The following is a 14,762-nucleotide window of genomic DNA, read 5'->3' on the forward strand; positions in this document are numbered from 1 at the left end:
TGAATCCATAGGGTGTAAGGGGGGCTTATATAAAATAACCATGAGGAGGCTGTTTGGGATGATAAACTAGGGAATATTTTAGGGAACAGGAGACTGTTTTAGTTTCTGAATTTTTAATGCCCCCATGTGAGTTTATTGCCAAGGGGCCCACTGAGGCTCTGTCACCCAGGGGCCTACTAAACCCTGGAGCAGACTCTGCTCACAGGAAAGGGGGTGTGCACCAAAATTTATATAAATCTGACAAAATCGAACACTAAATAATTTAAATTTATAAAGGAGATTTATAAAGAAGGAATGATGGAGGGGGGTAAAAAACAATAGTAAAAATATGGACATATCAGTATAATAAGAGCCAAGAATGAGGTTGAGATTGTTCAACCCCCAAGGAACTACCAGAAGAGGAAGAAAACAGAGTATTCACCATTTTTTCTGTTTTTTAAATAACCCGGCTCTGTGTTTTTCCTTTTTAGGTCAGAGGAGTCAAAGGTGTCTTTCTGGCCAATCAAAAAATAGATGGTAAAGTGACAACTCTTATAACCTATAACAAAGGCCGTGACTGGGACTATCTGACTCCACCGAGTGTGGACATGACGGGGAAACAAACCAACTGCAAACCGGTAATTTTCAATAATATCTATTCTATACATGATGTAAATCACTCGGCTAATTTTAGGTTTTTCTTCTGTACCTCCAGATGCCGATTTACTGTAGCAGAAGTTTCTATACCTACACACTGTCTAGACAGAACAGCTGCCTTAATGTTAACAACTGATGTTCCACCAATTAAAAATGTAAAAAAAAATTGTCAAAATATGTTCTTAGATTTGAGATGGAAATTAACTATTAAAGGAAACCTACCACTTGAAGTGGCAGGTTTCAGAAGAAAACTCCGAGCACCAGCTCAGGGTGAGCTGGTGCCGGAGCTTGTTTTTGTTAGTGTTTTAAACCGCTGTATCGCAGTTTAAAACACTTTTTAAACTGTATAGCCGGCGCAGGGAGGTACGCGCTCGGCGCTTACCATGCGCGCGGCTCTCCTTCACTTCCTATGTAGCCGCGCGCATGGTAAGCGCCGAGCGTGTACCTGCCTGCGCCGGCTATAACGTTTAAAAAGTGTTTTAAACCGCGATACCGCGGTTTAAAACACTAACAAAAATAAGCACCGGCACCAGCTCACCCTGAGCTGGTGCTCGGAGTTTTCTTCTGAAACCTGCCACTTCAAGGGGTAGGTTTCCTTTAAGGCTATGTCCACACTAGTATTGGGGCCTGCATTTTTATCCACCGTTATGGGAGCAAAACAATCAGAACAGTTAGAACAGTGTGAATAATTGGCACTAATGGGGGTCCACTGACTGTAGTCGGCACTGATGCGATTGTGTTAAAGTGGACCTTATTTTACAGGATGATTTGTGATTTTTGAGAGATATGAACATAAGGGACCAAAGATCAACAGTTTCTTTACTTCAATTACTTGTACTTGCAATTATGAGGAGAGATGAGCAGACCCAGCATTCAAGTTCGGGTTCAGTGTTCAGTCGTCTTATTCAGACATATTGCCAGATTGTAGAAGGAACACAAAAAAAAACAACAGGAGAGGACGGCGCGTAATATTGTTAGAGCCGTGGTGTGGTGAGTGAGAAGAAAACCTCTTACCTGATGACCACCTGATGCGGTTTGTAGCCCAATCCGGGGATGTGTTCTCAATCGTCCGGGAAAATGGTTTTCTCTAACCAAAGTGGAGGGCTGGCTTAGTCAAGCAGCTCCAAAACCACCGGAAACCTCAAAGTGAGGCCGGTATATATCGTGAGGTATATGAATTGGCTTATTAGTGCCCCACGTTAGCTTCCTACACTTTTTTCCTCTTGGTACCTCACAATATTGCCGGATTGGCGGCTGAACAGCCAGGGGGGCAAATTGACTTCCCTAAAAACAATCCATGGCTGTGATTGGGGCATCCATTTTCCAGACTGGCTATTCAACCATAAGCAATATGCCCAGGTCAGGCTGCAAAACCTGAACTTGAATGTAGGGTAAGTTCATCTTTAAGTACTTCTTGAGTAACTTTTTAATCACAATACAGAATAACAGGCTGCTATGTATTTTTGAATACCCCAATGGCCAGGCAGATGGAGGTGGATTACACTGCTCCTGAATACACCAGACTCATAAAATTTACATTTAGCTTATTTTTTGGGGGGTTCCTAGAGGTAGCAGTACATTTTTGTAGATTTTGGAGGGAATTTGTAGAAAACTCAGAAGACATGACACCAGAATATCGGGGGCTGGGCGACTTCCCAGTTCTTGGACCCCCTCCCCCCATTGCTCCAATATAACAATATATTTTTCATTCTAGACCACACATTTTTGCATTATTTTCCTATTGTGGGAATTGTAGGCCCCCCGAAAATTTAGAGACTTAGATTTCTTCAAAAATATCTAGTTTGTTTACAATTTTCTTCAAAAATTGTCATGATGCCTTTAGTCAGCTCTTCTGATCACATCAGGATGATCTAAAAAAAAATCCACCAAAAACTTTAAAAACTCAATTAAACATTAATTAAGATTGAATTAAAGTTCGATTAAAAAAAAAATTATATATTTTATTTAGAAACCTATCTATATTTCCAGGTCCAATCAGTGTAATTTAGGGGTTTTGTATCCTGTTTGGACAAGAAGGACGTCCCGATAGATAAGCATTTGAGGCTTTGGTAGAGGTCAACATAAGTCCCTATTTACATTCAGGATACTGTTCTGGATACACAAGTTTTACTTTAGATTCCTGGAGAACTCAAGCGTCTGCAGTGAACTATGTTTAATGGAATAATTATCTGTGTTTTGATCTCTCTTCTATCCTGAAAGCCTGAATGCCACCTTCACCTTCATCTCCGCTGGGCAGATAATCCTTACGTATCAGGAACCGTCCATACCAAGGACACAGCCCCGGGCCTGATTATGGGAGCCGGTAAGTCTTTTATATTACATTTTATCACAACTGTAGTTGCAAGAATAAGCTTTTCATGTAGGGTTTATCTATGGGGACACACATGAAAACCATCCTTGTCATTGTGCGGGTCACATTGGGGAATCTTGGAACCTTTTGGCTTATGTATTTTATATGGTTGTTTATCTGCATAATTTTCGTGTAAGGCTTTCTTGGGAAGGTGGTTTCAGGCCTTGTTTGCTCAGTGATAGACACTTCTTCAAAAGTTTTTGTAGAAAGTTTCAGTGGAAAAAGAAAACCATCTCAAATAGGAGGAGCGATCAGGTGCATAGCTACAAGGATAGCAGCCGTAGCAGCTGCTATGAGGCCTACAGTATCAGGGGGCCCTGCCATTCAATCTGCCACACTAAAGAAGGGAGGTTCACTGTTATATACATATTTGCAGCACATTGTACAATGTATATAACAGTGCACATCATCCACAGCACACACCTGACCAGCAGCTCAGATCAAAAATGTGTGCATGAGGGAAATAGGACTAGGGATCTCTCATCTCTAATTCCTGCCATTACTTCTCCCATGTGGTCCGCAGCTACTGGTACAGATCTGTGTACATGTATAAATGCATATATAAATGAGTGTATGTGCGTAAGAGTGTATACAAATAAGTAAAAATAATGCTTCCTAGAATAACATGTTGTAAAATCTATAAAACCCATATATACACAAACAGCACATGGTCCGCAAACTTTATAAAGAACCTGACATATATTGCCCTCCAACATAATACCTACACTAAACAATGTCCCCACAGCCCCAGTAATGTCTCCACACAGTCCCCAGTAATGTCCCACACAGCCCCCTAGTAATATTCTCACACAGCCCCCAGTAATGTCCCACACAGCCCCCTAGTAATATTCTCACACAGCCCCCCGTAATGTCCCACACAGCCCCCTGTAATGTCCCACACAGCCCCCAGTAATGTCCCCACACAGCCCCCAGTAATGTCCCACACAGCCCCCAGTAATGTCCCCACACAGTCCCCAGTAATGTCCCCACACAGCCCCCCGTAATGTCCCCACACAGCCCCACAGTAATGTCTCCACACAGCCCCACGTAATGTCCCACACAGCCCCCTGTAATGTCCCCACACAGCCCCCGGTAATGTCCTCACACAGCCCCCAGTAATGTCCCCACACAGCCCCCCAGTAATGTCTCCACACAGCCCCCAGTAATGTCCCCTCACAGCCCACCAGTAATGTCCCTACACAGCCCCCCGTAATGTCCCCACACAGCCCCACAGTAATGTCTCCACACAGCCCCCCAGTAATGTCTCCACACAGCCCCCAGTAATGTCCCCACACAGCCCACCAGTAATGTCCCCACACAGCCCCCCGTAATGTCCCCACACAGCCCCACAGTAATGTCTCCACACAGCCCCCCAGTAATGTCTCCACACAGCCCCCAGTAATGTCTCCACACAGCCCCCCAGTAATGACTCCACACAGCCCCCCCAGTATTGTCCCCCACACAGCCCCACAGAAATGTCCTCACACAGCCCCCAGTAATGTCCCCACACAGCCCCCCAGTAATGTCCCCAAACAGCCCCCCAGTAATGTCCCCACACAGCCCCCCAGTAATGTCTCCACACAGCCTCCAGTAATGTCTCCACACAGCTCCCCAGTAATGACTCCACACAGCCCCCCCAGTATTGTCCCCCACACAGCCGCACAGAAATGTCCTCACACAGCCCCCTGTAATGTCCCCACACAGCTCCCCTGTAATGTCCCCACACAGCCCCCAGTAATGTCCCCACACAGCCCCCCAGTAATGTCCCCACACAGCCCCCCAGTAATGTCTCCACACAGCCTCCAGTAATGTCTCCACACAGCCCCCAGTAATGTCCCCACACAGCCCCCCAGTAATGTCTCCACACAGCCTCCAGTAATGTCTCCACACAGCCCCCAGTAATGTCTCCACACAGCCCCCTGTAATGTCCCCACACAGCCCCCCAGTAATGTCTCCACACAGCCCCCAGTAATGTCTCCACACAGCCCCCCAGTAATGACTCCACACAGCCCCCCCAGTATTGTCCCCCACACAGCCCCACAGTAATGTCCTCACACAGCCCCCCCAGTATTGTCCCCCACACAGCCCCCCAGTAATGTCTCCACACAGCCCCCAGTAATGTCTCCACACAGCCCCCCAGTAATGACTCCACACAGCCCTCCCAGTATTGTCCCCCACACAGCCCCACAGTAATGTCCTCACACAGCCCCCCCAGTATTGTCCCCCACACAGCCCCCCAGTAATGCCCCCACACAGCCCCCGGTAATGTTATTGTTTATTCTAATAACTGTCTTTTGTAATCTGCAGGTAATCTGGGCTCACAGTTGGTGGAGTATAAGGAAGAAATGTACATTACGTCAGATTGTGGGAAGACATGGAGACAGGTGAGAAGGTCCTGATCCGTGCGTGTATGAGGAGATTGGTTGTATTTCCATTCGAAAATCTGTGGGCCTGACTATTATGTGAAATTTCTAATATTAGTTTCTACTTATGTGAAAGTGGGGACACTTCAAGCACCAGTGCAGCCTCTTCTTCTGCACCCCCTCATCTTACAGTAGAAATGATCCTCCAATGGCTGAGTCAGGCTTTTTTGGGCCAGAAAGGGAAAGAAAAATCTGCTTCACCACCGCCAACTACAATAATACAATGACACAAGATATTTTATTGGAATGGCGATGGTCACAGCTTTATTTAAAATGTTCAAAATACAATCTGAAAAATATGAAATTGTATTAGCATCAACTCAATAATAACAATCAAAACATCTTGGCTGCTCAATAACCCAAATCCCTAGGGAGGTAACTATATAATTCTCATAACTTTTAATAAATTTTCAACATTACAAAACTTGCAGGCCACACCTCTAAAGCACTCGCTGCACCCCTCCTAGCTGAGTGGCGCAAACCAGGCGTGACCAATCATCCATTTGCTTCCCAGGGTCCGCCCCTTAAGGAAGCCAATATTTAACCCCTTAACACAAAAATATGTTCCTGAACGTCTTGTGGCGTTAGGGGGAGTATGAAGCGGGCTCACGGGCTGAGCCCTATTCATACTCATCGAGTGTTTGCTTTACAATCAAGCAAACATGCGGCGTTAGCAGGTGTTAACCCTTTGATCCAGTGACCCTTGATCCCTTGACCCTTTGATTAACGAGCCGGTGCTTGGGCCCTGCCATCTTGGCTCGGATCGTTGCTCTTCCCGTGACGTCATCAGGGAGAGGAGATCCTTTGCCATGACAGCCTTGGGTCACACAAAGACTTGAGGCTGTCATGCTATTTGATGTGCGTATGATGTGCAAAATCCCCATATACTGCCATGCTGTAGTATGACAGTATTTGGTAGGATCAGTCAGACAACCTAGGGTTAAAGTACACATGGGGGGGGGGGGTCTGAAAAATAGTAAAAATAAAAAAAAGTTTTAAAAAACTGTATTAAAAAAATAAAAATTCGAATCACCCCCACCCCTTTCTCTAGAAGTCATAAAAACATAAATAAACAGTAAAAATCATAAACACATTAGGTATCGCCATGTCCAAAATGCCCGATATATAAAAATATAATAACAGTTTTTCACTGTGTTTAACCCTGTAACAGAAAATACATGCCATTTGGAAAAATATAAAAAATTAAATAAAAAGTGATCAAAAGGTTGTGCAGTCCTAAAAATGGTAGCAATGAAAATGTCATCAAAAGTTGCAAAAATATGACACCACCCACAGCTCCGTACAACGAAGTATGAAAAGGTTATTAGCGCCAGAACATGGCAAAATGACATTTTTTTTGTGCAGGAGGTTTTAATTTTTGTTAAATGTATGAAAACATTCTAAAACCTATACAAATTTGTTATCGGCGTGATCGTACCGACCAAAAGAATGAAGTAGACATGTCTTATGGGGAGCACAGTAAAAGCCCTGAAATCCAATCCTTCAAGAAAATGGCATAAATGCGTGTTTTTCATCCAATTTCACTGCATTCAGAACTTTTTTCCTGCTTCCCAGTACACAGCATAGAATATTAAATACCTTCACTGTGAAGTGCAATTTGTTACGCAGAAAATAAGCCGTCACACAGCTCTTTACGTGTAAAAATTTAAAAAAAGTTATAGATTTTTGAAGGTGGGGCGTGAAAAATTTAAACGCAAAAGCGAAAAAGGGCCAGGTCTTTAAGGGGTTAATATTAGCGCATCTTACCAATTATTCCTCCATCTGATACTATTTTTGTTGTTGCCAAGAACTCGCCCCCATGCAAGATTAATCTTAACATTAACTCATCCTGAACAACACTTGAAAAACTACTTGTATCCCTCCTCCCTAAAAAAAAATGAATGTGCGTAAAAAACTAATACATAGAACAACTAGCCTAGGGAGGGTGGGCGAGACAATATTTTCTACCAAAGATGGCGTTCCTCCCCTGCAGACTAATATATACTCCTATAAACCCCTCCCCCTTCATTCAAAAGCCCCTATAGCCTGCCACTACATCATCCAACCCCTCCCCAAGGTCCAGCCCCATTTCTTAACCCTTCCCAGCCCTTCCTGTTATGACCACACTCCACCCAGCCTGCAGCGTGCTCCGTGGCTGTGAATGGAGTATAACACAGATCAGAACAAGCTAAGTACAGCAGAGAATATGCAATAATATTCAGTATTACAGGCAGTCCCCGGGTTACATACAAGATAGGGTCTGCAGGTTTGTTCTTAAGTTGAATTTGTATGTAAGTCGGAACTGTATATTTTATCATTGTAATTTGGCCTCTGTGACAATTGGATTTTAAAAATGTTGGGTTGTCATAAGAACCTGGAGTAACAATAAAGCTTCATTACAGACACCTGTGATAACTGTTACAGCTGATTATTATAGCCTAAGGATAAAGTACAATAAATTACCAATATCCAGAGGTCTGTTTGTAACTAGGGCTCGTCTGTAAGTCGGGTGTTCTTAAGTAGGGGAACGCCTGTATATATAATTGCAAGGGGCTTATATATCCTGTTAATTATTCACTATACAATAAAGAGATTTCATTACAGAGAGCTAAGTGCACAGCAGTGTGAGAACCATACCCAGTACACTTAGTGAAGCTATAATCATGTTTATCCTGCTGCTACTAATAACATACACAAAGGAATGGTTACACAGATCTCCAGGGACAATACCTAACAGTGTCTTCAGGGAGCATGAAGCGCAGCAGTGTGAGGACACGCCCCCATTGTACTTAGTGAAGTTACAACCTGCTAATACAGTACAACTGTATTTTTCACAGTCCTGCTGCTACTAACACCACAAACACAGGTATGATAACCCAGATTTCCAGGGTCAATTCTTAACATTGTCTACAGCTTTGTATGGCCAAAACTGCTAGTGAAGGTAATTAAGCAGATGAGGAGTAAGGGATCTCCGTGCTTAGTTATATTAAAGGACATCTATCACCAGATCAAGGATTGTAAAACAAAGATGCAGACATACTGGTGTTCTTTTAGCTTTTTATGCCCTTGTTTTTAAGAAAAAAATGGCTTTAAATACTATGCAAATGAGCCTGAGAGCTCCAGGCTCCATTAACTTCTATGGAGCCTGGAGCCCCTCAGGCTAATTTGCATAATTTTAAAAGCCTTTAAAAAAAAAAACAGGGCATAAGAAGCTAAAAGAAGAACAGATTCAGTGTGTTGGGTTTACAATCATTCATCCTGGTGGTAGATGTCCTTTAAGTTCAGAGAAAATTCTGGGTTGACATACTGATACATTAAATGGTCCCTGTCTTGTTCTAGATGTAAAAAAGTCTGATGTGATTGATGAAAAGTTGTGTACAGCACTGCAGAGTATTTAAGTGTTGGCTAAACGGGAATAACAAATGTCAGATCTCAAGGCTCAGTCTCATCTCCAAAGACTCCAGCAACTGGCGCCCATTTTTGGAGATCACATTTTTACATTTTTTCCCCTTGAAGTGCCCCTCCCTCCAGCACGGAGCGGCGTAGGTTGCCTTTCATTCACTATAATGTAGGTAATCAATTAGCTCTGCGCCGTACCCCGCTGTTGTGTGAAATGAAGTTTTCAGACTTAAAGATGGATCCCGGGAAGGAGGAGAAATATTTTTATCCATCGCTTTGCTTCCAGCTGTTACTATTAATCGTTGGCCTCTAATGAATTTTATTCCAAATACAATGGTCCTGGATACTAAAGTCTGGGCCGCTGAGGCTGCGGTCTTCAGAGCGTCTCCCCGGATTAACAATGTGCGGGGTGTGGGAAGGTTTGACATTCCTTAACGTCCGGGATTTCAGATTCAAAATTGCTCCAGACCAAAGGACTTTTCCACTATTTAAAAACCCTGGACATGTGACCAGCCTTTCACTAGCCAATGAGTTCCTGTCTCCTAGGGAGAAGAGCAGACTCTGCCCAGCAACAGGAAATTACTGGCCCACAGGGATGACAAATCAGCTGCTGTTGCCAGATGGGCAGAATTCATCCCGGGTGACAACAGCATCAGGCGGGAATACTTTCTTCCTGCCAAAACACCTCACAGGTATCTTATAGATGCCCTTAATCCCATGAGGAACCATTCTGAGGCTCCAGGTTCCCAACATACATCTCATAAAGAGACCCTGCTCTGTCTTACATGGAATCCTATGAATACAACAAGCTTACTATGGTAACAGAGCAGGACAGTCTGTTAGATCATCAGCCAAGCATGAGAGGGAGGAGCTATAGTTAAGAGCTGAGGGATCGTGGGAGTTGTAGTTGTAGATGGCGGCCATCTGGAAGATAACTCCGCCTACTTTAGAAAGCCCATAACATTTTGTGACTGTTAAAAACAAACTACCGTATTAAAGCTCTGTTTGGTGATTAATGACACTGAGTTTTGTTGTATTCACTTATTTATACCATTATTGGAGTTTTTTGTATCAGACTTTCATATTCCCGAAATACCCCTTTAAGAACAAGAGACTTCCTGTAATTGGAACCACTTTATATAGAATTCTATGGTAAGGGGAGGGGGAACAGCAGTCTTGAGAGGACTGCATAGTACAGATGGAAGCTGCTGATATAGCAATTTCCATATGACTCTCTCTACCATTATCACAGCACCTATCATGCTATTTACTGCAAATTTAGATTAATCAAGCTAAAACTTGTACGGAAACCTCCGATTTCAGTAGGTTATCACACAGTAATATTTATGACCTGCCCATTTTATTAGTCACTTTGTCTCAGTACACGTAGCTGGATGGATGTGGAGAACTACATGCACGTGTGGTGGAGTTGTGAGGCTCTTAAAGGGGTTGTGTCGCCATTGCACATTGCTGTAATTGGGTCCAATGCATTGTTAAAAGTACTTTCACCATTTACACTTATTACAAAATCTGCAGGCTTACTGAGATAACTCCTTTTGTTCTGGTTGCTGGCGCCCCCCGGTGGTAGCTGTGTCCCGTCCTGAGCAACAGCTGATCTGGCCGAGTCTGCGCACAGGGAGTCAGTCAGCTGTTCTCCACTACAGATCACTCCACGGGCTCACAGCTCCTCTGCACACTGAGAGATCACCTGACACACTGCAGCCAATAGGAGGTGAGAGAGGAGGAGGGGCAGAGATTGTGCTGTGATGGCCACTGCTCACCAGCTACACAGGAGCTTCCAGCAGCAGATACAAGGTAACTGCAGCCAGACATGTCTGCTCAGAGGAGTCCTCCCCTAACATGGATCATAGCAATGTAGCAGCCCTTTCCTCCCTCCACCATTGGTCAGGTCACACAGGAGGCTGCAGAGATAACACAAGTAACAGGCTGAGCTCTGACATCTCCTGATACAGTCCTCCTCCTGTACTCTCCTCCATGCACTGTGCAACATGTGAGAAGCTGTCATCTATCTATCTATCTATCTATCTATCTCCTATCTATCTCCTATCTATCTATCTCCTATCTATCTATCTATCTATCTATCTCCTATCTATCTATCTATCTATCTATCACATATCCATCTATCTATCACATATCTATCTATCTATCTATCACATATCTATCACATATCCATCTATCTATCTCATATCTATCTATCTATCTCATATCTATCTATCTCCTATCTATCTATCTATCTATCTATCACATATCTATCTATCTATCTATCTCTCTATCTATCTATCACATATCCATCTATCTATCACATATCTATCACATATCCATCTATCTATCACATATCTATCACATATCCATCTATCTATCACATATCTATCACATATCCATCTATCTATCTATCTCTCTATCTATCTATCACATATCTATCACATATCTATCTATCTATCACATATCTATCTATCTCCTATCTATCTATCTCCTATCTATCTCTCTATCTATTTATCTAGTGATTTGGTTGCAATTCCTTACAAAATACACAGAAAGAGATTCAATCAACATGCAAAAATACAAAAGTTTATTAGTAAAAGTCATAAAAACAACTATTGCACCTAATTTTGTACAATCAATGCATACAAGTAGAGCAAAACAATGTATTCTCACAGCATCATGGTCGGTCAGGCGGACAGTAAAGTGTAAATATGTCGGAGGTCTAGAAAAATGCAGGGACGGCAAACTCCATGCGTATCCTCACTTCAAAGTGACTTCCTCAGGGGTAAGTGGCACTTTGGAGTGACGATACATGTCGGGTTTGCCTCCCCTGCAACCACCTAGACTTCCGCCATGCATGTCAGCCTGACCACCATGATGCTGTGAGAATACATAGTACATGTGTACTATGTGCAGTGTCCTGTGTAGTGTGCGGGGGGCGCCAGATTCAGGATATCTGGCGCATGTTCTTCATGAATCTGTTGCCCCCTGCACTGCTTTGACAGACTGCACCAACTTTTTTGGTGCACTTTTAACATGGGGCGTATGACACATTTCTATTGGACTTATATTGGATCAGTAAATGCAGGGACTATTTGAGCACAGCAGGTGGAAGGAGACTCTGAAGGCTGAGCGCTCTGTAGCGCTGAGTTGTGCAATAACTGCAGCTGTCAGTGCTGTGCATGTGCCTGGCCCCTCCCACATCTGCTTCTGTGTGGAGCAGAATAGAGGCTGAACAAGCATCATAATAACACATAGAGAGGTATCTTTACTTCCAGGTAACCTTTACAAATAGATTTTTGAAATATTTTAACCTCTTTGACAGCTTTTTGTAGTCAATTGTTTCGTGGCATAACCCCTTTAAGCCCTTTTGGAACCAGGTGTTCGAAATGTATCACAGAATTTCGGGCAAACAGCTGGCCGCTAGCCCAGATATGGCTCTCCTCTCAGTTCTTCCCGGCCAGATCATTTTGGAGGTCTTATGGCTCGTACCCCCAGTATTCTATTACTGGGTCCTATTTTATTATAGGATATCCTCACTAATATCAGGAGTATATGGCAGAGCCCTGGTTACATACACAGGCTGGTATAAGGCTGGCATTCGGCTTTTATAATTAATGTGGAGAATTATAGAGATTGTGTGTGTCCAAGGCAAATATTAGTCTACACAGTCTATCATCTGTGCACGATTCACAGCTGCGACCTCGGCTCGGAGACACTTTCATACGTTGTCATTCGGTTATTTAATGACTGGACCTTCTTATTACAGATATATATGAGCGTGCTGTCCACGCCTGAGCTCTGCTATGTATCCCAGTACTGCATTGGTATCAGAGGCAGTCATTTGCCCCAGTCAGGTCCTATATCTGACATACACACAGATGTCAGGCGTTACCCCGACATATAGAATGACCTCAATATGCATGTTTTTTATACTGTAAGTGATGATATATAAGGCATAAAGCACAGTCCTATTAAAAGGGACAGTAGCATTGTATTAAAGCACCCAAATATACATATATATTTGTTATGTCCAGCAGTTTTTTTTTGCTATCCTTCTCAGTATTGCCAGTCCCTGCAGTAGCTGTCTCCTCTGCCTGTGTTGCTTATCTCTATGACTCTGTAGGTTGTTTACACAAGAAATGTTATGGATTCTTACTGTTAGAGGAAGGGGTGTCTTCTCACTCTGGAGGACTGGAAGGCCAGGTGATGCTGCTCTGTGTAGCTAGCAAAGGAGCCTTGTGTCTGTGCAGATCTGTCAGTACAGAACTCTCATGTAAAGAATAGTAAGGTAGAAGGGTTGCTCTGTTCACTATCTGTCCCTTCATCCAAGTCTTTGATTGTGCATTATATTCACCTCAAGATGTGTCATACACTCTTCACTTCCCCCCCCCCCCCCCCGCCGCCCCTGAATAGTAACTTCACAGCAGGGAAGCTGTAAACCTTGGTGCTTACACAGCAAAGACTATGCTTCATGAAACTATTTCACTGCTGATTTCTATCACTTATTTCATGCTCCATGCTTCTCCATCTGATGAAAGCACTCATGTTAGTCACTTTATAGATTCTATAGATTCTATTCAACACACTATGCAGAGCTCAGTGTATTTACTTGTTGAAATTTAATTAGATTTGCTTAAAAACCTCCTTCATAAGAGAACATAAGGTAACATGGGAAATATGGGTAGGATGAAATCGACTTAGCTCAGGGAAAGGTACAAGAAAGGGATAGTCTCCACTCACTTCCTTGCTGCTGAGGAGGATTTCTGACAAGTAGCTTCAGAACCAAAAAAATGTCATAATTCTGGAAAGATGTATGAGAATCACAATATGGGTATCATTCTGTTTGTTCTGAAAGGAAAAATCTAAAATTATTATGAAATCATAGTCCACATTCCTAGAGCTGCCACTAACCAGTGGTGTTTCTGCTGACTTCCTGACCGTATACTCCCCTTTAAATTGCATAAATGATTTGATCTTTCCTATATGATGCGGATGGATTATTTACAGTTCAATTCAGAATTGTAATGGTTTGTCCTTGTGGTTACATCTTGTGGATAACTTCCTTTTTTGTAATTGTACTGTCCCTTTAAGAGCATAAGTTTTACTGCACCAATGCAGAAAAGCAATATATTGACTAAACATCTAAGAAAATCATAAAGATGAGGCTTTGTTTTGGCGCTGTGAGACATGTTTCGTCCTGCTAAATAAAGTTGACAGATCATTTCAGGCAGATGATGAACAAGTGCAGAATCGCTGCCAGCCACCAAATAGCGGCTTCCAATCCAAAATTACAGTAAGAAATCCTCCTTTCCACAAGAATTTCTATCTTGGCAGCCGACGCTCGGGGAGAGAGAGCGCAGGAAAGATTTAGGAACTGGTAGAGTAAGTTGGGGAAGATTGAGCCCATTGTCATCACCTTGCGGAGTATTAATCTGTCACTCTTTACAGCCGCGGATAGTGGCAGCTGTTACATCGCTGTCATACTAAGTATCCGTCCAAAACAAACAAGTGAATAAAATAACACTGCACACAAGAAGAAGTGCAGCTCTGGAGGATCACCTTACACGGATTAGCAGTTACTCTCAGCACTGGGCAAAGATCATCTAAGAAACAGATCAAAATGTCATAAAATAGAGCATACAGTCACAGGGAATATATACAGGCAGTACAAGATAGGGTCCATAGGTTTGTTCTTAAGTTGAATTTGTATGTAAGTCAAAACTGTATATTTTATAATTGTAGGTCCAGACAAAAATTTTTTTGCCCCAGTGACAATTGAAGTTTCAAAATTTTTTGCTGTAATGGGACCAAGGATTATCAATAAATCTTCATTACAGACACCTTACAGCTGATCATTGCAGTCTGGGACTACAGTAACATCCAGAGAGCTTCACCAGAGGTCACAGTGGGCAGAGGGGTCCGTCTTT

General features: G+C 42.9%; 1 protein-coding gene across 4 annotated transcripts in view; it reads left to right on the forward strand.

Moving 5' to 3' along the window:
• Positions 1 to 14,762, forward strand: part of SORCS2 (sortilin related VPS10 domain containing receptor 2) — a 661,827-nt gene that overhangs the window by 602,768 nt on the left and 44,297 nt on the right. For all 4 annotated transcript variants that reach the window (XM_072126131.1, XM_072126132.1, XM_072126133.1 and 1 more), the window contains exons 10-12: positions 471 to 617; positions 2,857 to 2,959; positions 5,315 to 5,391. In XM_072126131.1, the coding sequence (XP_071982232.1) occupies positions 471 to 617; positions 2,857 to 2,959; positions 5,315 to 5,391 (327 nt within the window). The remainder of the gene's footprint in view (positions 1 to 470; positions 618 to 2,856; positions 2,960 to 5,314; positions 5,392 to 14,762) is intronic.

The sequence above is a fragment of the Engystomops pustulosus genome, chromosome 1, assembly GCF_040894005.1.
Source record: "Engystomops pustulosus chromosome 1, aEngPut4.maternal, whole genome shotgun sequence".
NCBI lineage: Eukaryota > Metazoa > Chordata > Amphibia > Anura > Leptodactylidae > Engystomops > Engystomops pustulosus.